Source organism: Papilio machaon, chromosome 29 (genome assembly GCF_912999745.1).
Source record: "Papilio machaon chromosome 29, ilPapMach1.1, whole genome shotgun sequence".
Classification (NCBI taxonomy): Eukaryota; Metazoa; Arthropoda; class Insecta; order Lepidoptera; family Papilionidae; genus Papilio; species Papilio machaon.
The window spans coordinates 2600851-2610795 of NC_060014.1; the positions used below are offsets into that span (position 1 = coordinate 2600851).

The 9945-nt window shown below is 31.6% G+C and overlaps 2 protein-coding genes across 2 annotated transcripts; one reads left to right on the forward strand and one right to left on the reverse strand.

The window, feature by feature from the left end:
- Positions 1-469: 469 nt before the first annotated feature.
- LOC106712634 (WD repeat domain-containing protein 83) lies at positions 470-1475 on the reverse strand. Its single transcript, XM_014505257.2, has one exon. The coding sequence runs from the start codon at positions 1390-1392 to the stop codon at positions 475-477; it is 918 nt and encodes a 305-aa protein (XP_014360743.1). The 5' UTR covers positions 1393-1475; the 3' UTR covers positions 470-474.
- A 436-nt stretch (positions 1476-1911) lies between these two features.
- LOC106712618 (sorting nexin-16) lies at positions 1912-7184 on the forward strand. The gene is made up of 2 exons (XM_014505236.2): positions 1912-2125; positions 6148-7184. The coding sequence occupies exon 2, from the start codon at positions 6154-6156 to the stop codon at positions 6997-6999; it is 846 nt and encodes a 281-aa protein (XP_014360722.2). The 5' UTR covers positions 1912-2125; positions 6148-6153; the 3' UTR covers positions 7000-7184.
- The last annotated feature ends 2761 nt before the right edge of the window (positions 7185-9945 follow it).

A 9945-nucleotide genomic window follows, 5' to 3' on the forward strand; every position in this document is an offset into this window, starting at 1 on the left:
CAGGAATCGAAACTATTGTCAATTGCAATTGCACTTGTTGCCAAAGAGTACATAACATTGGACAGTTAAACAGCGTTAAATATGTTGCTTTTAGAAAGTTTTGGCACTACAATTTATACGTCTAAAAAAGCAATCCTAAATTATCCGTGGTCATTTAAGGTTTTTACTAATTCCTATTTAGATTATTTATTGCAATTATTTTTGCAGCATCCTTTCATCTCCCACAACACCTACCTACCTATTGAATCTCCGTCACTCCGCCATGAATTGATAAAGTAACTAATTTTAGAAAATTGCTGTTACTGCTAGAGCGAGTCGTTTCCGTGGTAATCTTTACACCAAAGCAATAAAACACTGTTGCAATAAATAGCAGGATATGGGGAAGGGCACTGCACAGCTTGTCGAAGACCTTAGTCCGCCAAGATATTTGAAAAATATAATTTAAAAAAAATGGCAAAGTTAATGTTATATTGTTTATTGTTCCATTTCCATTAATCTAGTACCCCAAAGTTTTATTTCATCTTCAGAAGCACTTAACATGTAACTATCAGTAGGATGATGACTGATAGAAATAACAGGCTTATTTAAGTTATGTATTAATTTCTTCACACATTTACTACTTATTAAGTCGTAGTATAATATCTCTCCACTTGCTGACCCTGATATTATTAAACTGTCTTTCTCATTAATAGCATTTTCTAAAAGGTAATCTCTACTCTCATGACCGGAGAAAGTATTCAACAGTTCTCCAGAATCTTTGTCAAACAACATAATTGTACTATCCGCACAACTTAACACATAGCATTGTCCATCATGTGTTATACTTCCAAAAGTAACCATTTTTCCAATATAATCCGAAATCATCTTACCAACACGTATATCATACAAACGGACGTGACAATCTATGGAACATGTTAAAATTTCATTATTTGTAACTTGTATAGATGTTATTGTGTCTTTAGCATCTTTTAACACTTGAACAGGTTCTTGCCTTCTGCTAACAACATCCCAAAAGGCAACGGTATTATCTACGGATCCAGAAACAGCCATGGTTGACTCTTCATTAAACTTTACACATGTTACCGTGCTAGCATGGCCACGATATCTGCGTACAGGCTGGCCAGTAGCCACGTCCCATAGTATAACAGACTTATCAGCACTGCAAGAGACGATATGACTGCTATCACATGAACCTGCTGCATCTAAAACCTCATTCGCATGTCCTCCGTAAGTTTTTAAAAGTAATTGACGATGTGGATTCCATAGTTTTATTTTCTTGTCAGCTCCACAGGTTAAACAGTAAGAACCATCAATGTTAAAGCGCACTGCTCGTACCACTTGTTGTTTGCATTTAATTGTTACTAAATTTGATAATTCTAGTTCAGTCATCATTTAATCTCATTAAATCCAAGTATATAGTAAGATATTCTCAAGTATATTTCTGAGACTCAGTGCATTAAATGATGGCTTTATGTTGTTTTTGTCGAAGAATTAAATATAGCATTTTCTTTTACAATATTTAAAACGAATTGTTTGTTTTGACTTAGCTACTATTTGACATGTGTCATTTGTAATTTTGTCAAAAATAATTAGTCTCTGTTGATCTTTGATTCAAAGAGTACATGAAGAGCAAGACTAGTAACAAAACAACCACGGACAAAATTAGTTACCGAAAAAGTTTAGATTTACACAAAGCGGTTTACAAATTCACACAATGATGTATTCTTACATTTAAAAATAGATAAAAAGGAAGACGAACTTTTATATCGATTTGGTAAATCGAAATTATGATCGATATAAAGTTGACAACACTATCCTGTATTTTCTTTATTTATTATGTGTCATAACTTTTTGTGAAGCGTCGTCGTAAAATAAGTTTGTCTTTCTAATATATATATATTTCAATTTCATATTGCTAAATTCGTTATCTTCAAGGATATGTGATAATTTAAAAATACAAGTTTACATTATTTTAATATTGAAACGCTGACGTCATATAGCAATCATTCTATTGTGAAAATGTCTCGTCGAATACGAACTATTGTGCAGTAATCAAATCAAAGGTGTCAAATTTGAACCAAATTATACTGCGCACTGTTATCAGAAAGTTCATTTTAAACTAAAAGTAAGTATTGTAATTTATCTTATTAATTATCACAATATGCTAAATCAAATACATCGAAAAAACGTCAATCAAATAAACAAAAACAACTCATTATCGTAGGTTTTTACTACTGCTACACCTGAACACATTTCAGTGAGAATAATAATTCTCTTAAGTGTATCTGCAGAGAATACAGTGAGTGTGTTAAATTGCGATAGGCAAATTTACTATGTGTAATGTCAGGGAATTTCGCGGTGATCCACTTACAAAAACTTGCCTTGTTCCTTACAATGAGATAAAGTCTACCCCCATTTATAATTAACTAGTCAGGTAGCAGTTAGTCATGCAAATGGTGGTATAAGAAGTAACAAGTAATTAGGAATATGTTGTATTTTGTGAAAGGTGACAGGATTAAAAAGTGATTGATAAACTCTGCCTGTTGTAAGGAAAATATACAATCTCTGATCACCCCATATAGTTACAGGCTTTGTTGTTTATTAAATTATTGTCATAGATATTTTCTGAATCAATATAATAATATTGTTTGTTTTAAGAGAATGTTTTAGTAAACAGTTTGGCAATCTGTCAATTGTTATGTTTGTTATTGTTTTGTATGTATGTGTGTATAAGACGAGAGACAAGTGCCAGGACAAAAACTAATAACAATTTAGAATTCCGTAAGTTTATTATAATTTCATGTTTTATTTGACATTGGATTTGTTTAGTGCTGATAATGTCATGATCGTAAAATTGTTTTAAATAACCTTTTTATTACTGTGTATTATAAAATTTAATAGAAGCAATAACTAAACAAAAGTGCATGCTCATATGTCTGTAGAACATACTACTGCAGGTAGACGAAGTGTGTGCGGGGTTCTACCCCATCTAACATCTCTTTATATTCTACCAATTCCTAAAATTGCACCTAGTGCATTGTCTTGTTCAAAATTGTTATCTTACTTATTATAAATTTGAAAGTGTAGATGGATGAATGTTAGAAGGTATATCTCCAGAATGGCTTAAGGGATCTAGCTGAAATTCAGCATAGATGTAGAATATAGTCCGGAAGAACACATAGGCTATTAATTAAGTTTTTAATTTCTCGCAAACGGAGTCGCGGGAGACAGCTAGTATGTAATTTTAGTGTCACACAGTTACATACATATGTACCTTTATCAGATTCAATATTTAATTCTTTAATTCTGGCAATTTAATTCAGTCAAAAGACCTTGAGCCTTAAACAAGTTTATAGAGGTCAAATATCTACTGACCCCATGTTATTTAGAAGTAAATACAGTTGATAGGCGAGTTATTGGTCCGTCCCGATGGACAATGTCCATGAGAGAGAAAAAGCAGTCTTATGTACTCTCACTTATCCAGGTTGGACTTGTATTTATAGGTATCAACAAAATTGTTGTTTAATTGTAACACTCACAGTCTTTAAATAGCAGTTTAGTATAATTTTATTGAAAGATAGTTGAGGTGCATCGGAACAAAAACCGATAAGTCAATTTTTTTTTAAAGTGTAAATATATGGCCAAGTTTATGGTTCACAACCAATTGACAATATAAAAAAATCAAAATGTTTAAAAAGAAAACATATTTATCGATTTTTGTTCTGACGCTCCTCAACTTATGCTAAGGGTTTGATAAATCAAAAGTACATTATGGTAATTTAAATGTATTCATAAATACAACCAAAGTGACACCCCTAACCCAGAGCTTTAGTTAGAGAACGCATTACGAAAAAAAAGTAGAGAATGCGGACTTCCATTTGGCGAGCTCTTGATAAAAGAAAGTATTTTTTAACTTATACTTTCTCCGATACAAATTAACTGTAAGTTTCATTAAGTATAATTAAAATACTTGCTTTTGACTCATTATGATGCATAATTACTTTAACTGCCCGTTAATTAGTAGTCTTGTATTTTATTTTCAAAATATTGTGAGCTTTATAATCATAGATGGCGTTGTAGTAAAACAGAATATTTCCAACTATAGATTTAATGAAATGGAATTTCGGTACGTAATAAAAAAAAATATTTCGTCTATGCCTCACTGATGATGAAAGATTTATTTTTTAAAATTTTGTCTGTCGACATTTGTTACGGTTACGCGTAATCTGTGAAACGTCTGGATCGACTTTGCCAGGATTCCAATGCCTTATTAAATCAAAAAAAAAATACTGAGGACTTTTTGTAAGGTAGCTGACGTATCCGGCAGTAATATCGGGTTATTTAATTCTACACTAATGCAGTAGCAGTAGCAGACAATAGCTTTTGATTTTATAAAATCGATTGTTTTAATTTCAATTGGCGATGTTATGCCTTAAAATATCGGTTCGGTCTTTAGTTTGTGGATTTTTTTTTTAATTGAAAAAGGCGGAATAATTTTTATTTTTTGTCGGTGATTTTTTGTGACTACGTCACTTTACGAGCTGGTACAATTATAATTTTTTTATTAACACTTTTACAGTTACGTGTTACAGCGGTAAATAGATGTCAATGAACTTGTTTATATTTAGTTCAGTGTAAGTTCATTTACTTGAATGTATGAAATTTCATCAAGTTCTTTTTTATTAGTTTAGGAGTTTTTCCACTGACTTCCATTATGATACTGTATTTTTACAAATTAAATGGTTATTTACGAAATATTTTTACGTAATGACAAAGGCTTAAAATCTCAAAAGATTGTCCATTATTTTATTGAAGTACATAAATACTATCTTACTAATATTATAAACTAGCTTTTACCCGCGACTCCGTCCGCGCGGAATAAAAAATAGAAAACGGGGTAAAAATTATCCTATGTCCGTTTCCTGGTTCTAAGCTACCTGCCCACCAATTTTCAGTCAAATCGATTCAGCCGTTCTTGAGTTATAAATAGTGTAACTAACACGACTTTCTTTTATATATATAGATGAGATAAATGCGAATGTTTAGATGATTGGATGTTTGTTTGAAGGTATCTCCGGAACAGCTCAACAGATCTTGATGAAATTTGTCACAGATGTAGAACATAGTCTGGACGAACGCATAGGTTACTTATTAAGGTTTTTTAATGCCGCGCGGACAGAATCGCGGGCGACAGCTAGTCTAATGATAAAGTTAAAAATGTATTCAAAATATATTACATGCTCTCCTGTAAAGCCTAAATGTATCGCTAGTATGGTATATTAGTAGATTAGTTTATTGAATATATCAAGGCTTCAACAGCTTTATTTAAATTCAATTCGCATATAAATTTGTCTTCAATGACCTTGACGTGAATAAAGCCGGGGACGATACGATCCTTTCCATTAAGACCTAAAACATTATTTTTAGCCGACTTCAAAAAGAAGGAGGTTATCAATTCGACTGTTTTTTTTATGTATGTTACCGCGAAACTCCTCCCCTGGTGGTGCGATTTTGATAAAAATTATTTTAATAGAAAGGAAGTGCTTGCAGATGGGTCCCATTTTTTTTAAAAAATAATATCTAAAGTAAAAGATGCCGGTTCAATAATGAAACGTGTTTTATGTTAATGTTTTCTAATACGAACACGATGTAGATAAATACACGCAAGGAAATCTATCTTATATTAGCTGTCGCCCGCGACAAAAAAGACGTAATAAGTAGCCTATGTTCTTCCAGACTATGTTCCACATCTGTGCCAAATTTCATCGACATCCCTTGAGTCGTTCCGGAGATACCTTTAAACCAGTGATTGTCAAACTTATATCTTTCACCGCCCCCTTTGAAAATCAATTATTAATTTCAGAGCGCCCCTAATTTTTATTCAGCCCTAAAACTTAAAAACCACAATTTCATTACTTTAATTAATTTCAATGCCCCCCATTTTTTGTGCCCCATATCGCCCCCTCCTAGGTTTCAAACGCCCCCATGAGGGCGTTATCGCCCACTTTGGGAAACACTGCTTTAAACAAACATCCATACATTATTATAATTCTCGTGTCACAATGTTAATTACCATACTCCTCTGAAACGGCTTGACTGGTTTTTTATTAAATTTATATGTATTTATGATATTTCTTTATTTTACAGGAACATATGGTAAAAATGGCAACTGTACAAAATTTGGACAATAATAGAACGATACCTTTGATAGAACGTGATAGCATGAACAATGAAGTATCATCTACATCCAGTGATGATTGTCAAACACAAACAAATGCCATAGTGCAGTTCAATAACTTCTATAAAGCTAGATATAAAGAATCGACATCTGACAATGAAGTCACAGAGCAGCGTAAATCAAATATGCAAAGAAATCATTATAAATCTATGGGTAATATAAATGAAAATTATTCAAGAGATTTTAATAGAAATGTACAAAATAGTATAAGTAATATAGATTTAAGTTTACACAGCGATGAAATTAAAAAATTTGAATCATTACAAATACCAATTGTAGGTTATGAAGTAATGGAAGAAAGAGCTAGGTTCACTATATATAAATTAAAAGTAGAAGACGATAAAAGGGATCAATCTTGGTTAGTATTTCGTAGGTATACTGATTTTGTAAGATTATATACAAGGATAAAATCTGAATTACCAAACGTAATGCTTCCTTTACCTGGCAAAAGATGGTTCCGTGATAACTTCGAACCGGCATTCTTAGAAGAGCGTGTTAGAGGTTTACAAGTGTTTGTGAATGCGGTACTTTTAAAACTACCCAATCATCCAGTGGTGAGGGAATTTTTCTGTTTAGATGAACCACCACAAGTTTTTACATATCAACCTGAAGTTCAAGCTGTGTATGGTGCTTTGGAGGACTCCATAACAACTTTAAAGGTCCAATTAAAGCAAAAGGATGCGACTATAATGCATCTGCAAAGACAATTAGCGCAATTCGAATTGAAATCAAAGAATTGTCCAAATTGTAGTAAATCTTGAATTAACGGTGAATCTGTTATAATACCTGTTATATTGCCGTCCCTCTTATTCTGCTTAAAAGAAACAGACAGCAATATTCAGCAAATGTCACTGCAATGGATCTATGAGATTCTGGTTTTACCTATAGGTAATTCATGCATGAAATATTCGTTATCTTTATTAATTTGCAGTGTGTTTAGGTCTTTATTTAAACCTCCGTGAAGTTGGCCCCCTCACTTTAATTTTTTTAACTTTTTTTTACGCAAATCGTTTGAGAATCGTTTGAGAGGGTTTGAGAGAAAAGAAATATCGTTTGAGAGTTCCTACTTTCTCCGTAAAAACAATTTCAAATTCTAGTGTTAAGTTGGCCCCCTCACTTTACTTTTTTTTATTTTTTTCAATGCGAATCGTTAGAGAGTCGTTTGAGAGACATTAAGAGAAAAGAAATATCGTTTGAGAGTTTTTACTTTTTCTGTAATAAATATTTTAATTCTGGGCATCGAAAGTTACAAGTCGATTTTCTTTTTTTTCCGATTTAAATATGGCAATCATGCACTTGGACGTTTCAAATTTATTGTGTAGGTAGAGAATGGTAAGAGAGTGATTGAGAGAAAAGAGAAATCGTTTGAGAGTTAATACTTTTTCTGAAATATATATTTCAATGTCGGAATCGAAAGTAACAAATCGATTTTCCTTTTTTCCGAATTAAATATGGCAATCATGCACTTGGACGTTTCAAATTTATTGTGTAGGTAGAGAATGCTTAGAGAGTGATTAAGAGAAAAGAGAAATCGTTTGAGAGTTAATACTTTTTCTTAAATAAATATTTCAATTTCGGAATCGAAAGTTACAGATCGGTTTTCCTTTGCTCCGAAATAAATATGGCAATCATGCACTTGGACGTTTCAAATTTATTGTGTAGGTAGAGAATGGTAAGAGAGTGATTGAGAGAAAAGAGAAATCGTTTGAGAGTTAATACTTATTTTGAAATAAATATTTCAATATCGGAATCGAAAGTTACAAATCGATTTTCCTTTTTTCCGAATTAAATATAGCAATCATGCACTAAGACGTTTCAAATTAATGGAGTAGGTAGAGAATGGTAATAGAGTGATTGAGAGAAAAGAGAAATCGTTTGAGAGTTAATACTTTTTCTGAAGTATATATTTCAATGTCGGAATCGAAAGTTACAAATCGATTTTTCTTTTATTACGAATAAAATATGGCAATCATGCACTAAGACGATTCAAATTAATAGTGTAGGTAGAGAATGGTAATAGAGTGATTGAGAGAAAAGAGAAATCGTTTGAGAGTTAATACTTTTTCTGAAGTATATATTTCAATGTCAGAATCGAAAGTTACAAATCGGATTTTCTTTTATTACGAATTAAATATGGCAATCATGCACTAAGACGTTTCTAATTTATTGTGTAGGTAGAGAATGCTTAAAGAGTGATTGAGAGAAAACAGAAATCGTTTGAGAGTTAATACTTTTTTTGAAATAAATATTTCAATATCGGAATCGAAAGTTACAAATCGATTTTCCTTTTTTCCGAATTAAATATAGCAATCATGCACTTAGACGATTCAAATTTATGGTGTAGGTAGAGAATGGTAATAGAGTGGATGAGAAAAAACAGAAATCGTTTGAGAGTTAATACTTTTTTTGAAATAAATATTTCAATATCGGAATCAAAAGTTACAAATCGATTTTCCTTTTATTTCGAATTAAATATGGCAATCATGCACTAAGACGTCTCAAATTTATTGTGTAGGTAGAGAATGCTTAGAGAGTGATTGAGAGAAAAGAGAAATCGTTTGAGAGTTAATACTTTTTCTGAAATATATATTTCAATGTCGGAATCGAAAGTAACAAATCGATTTTCCTTTTTTCCGAATTAAATATGGCAATCATGCACTTAGACGATTCAAATTTATGGCGTAGGTAGAGAATGGTAAGAGAGTGATTAAGTGAAAAGAGAAATCTTTTGAGAGTTGATACTTTTCCTTAAATAAATATTTCACTGTCGGAATCGAAAGTTACAAATCGATTTTCGTTTTTTTCGAATTAAATATGGGAATCATGAGGATAAACGATTCAAATTTACTGTGTAGGTAGAGAATGGTTATAGATTGATTTAAAGAAAAGAGAAATCGTTTGAGAGTTAATACTTTTTCCAAAAGAAATATTTCGATTTTTGAGATTTGTAAGTTTTTGAAAATCAATTTGTTACTTACGATTCCGAAATTGAAATATTTATTTCAGGAAAAGTATTTACTCTCAAACGATTTCTCTTTTCTCTCAATCACTGCCTAATCATTCTATACCTATACAAAAAATTTGAAACGTCTAAGTGCATTCTTGCCATAATTATTTCGGAAAAAAAGGAAAATCGATTTGTAACTTTCGATTCCGACATTGAAATATTTATTTCAAAAAAAGTATTAACTCTCAAACGATTTCTGTTTTCTCTCAATGGCTCTATTACCATTCTCTGTCTACACCATAAATTTAAATCATCTAAGTGCATGATTGCCATATTTAATTCGGAAAAAAGGAAAATCGATTTGTTACTTTCGATTCAGAAATTGAAATATTTATTTCAGGAAAAGAATTAACTCTCAAACGATTTCTCTTTTCTCTCAATCACTCTCTAAGCATTCTCTACCTACACAATAAATTTGAGACGTCTTAGTGCATGATTGCCATATTTAATTCGAAATAAAAGGAAAATCGATTTGTAGCTTTTGATTCCGATATTGAAATATTTATTTCAAAAAAAGTATTAACTCTCAAACGATTTCTGTTTTTTCTCATTCACTCTATTGCCATTCTCTACCTACACCATAAATTTGAATCGTCTAAGTGCATGATTGCTATATTTAATTTGGAAAAAAGGAAAATCGATTTGTTACTTTCGATTCCGACATTGAAATATATATTTCAGAAAAAGTATTAACTCTCAA

Coding starts and splice junctions, on each gene's coding strand:
- LOC106712634 (XM_014505257.2), bottom strand. CDS start 1,392: ATGATGACTGAACTAGAATTATCAAATTTAGTAACAATTAAATGCAAA.
- LOC106712618 (XM_014505236.2), top strand. CDS start 6,154: ATGGTAAAAATGGCAACTGTACAAAATTTGGACAATAATAGAACGATA.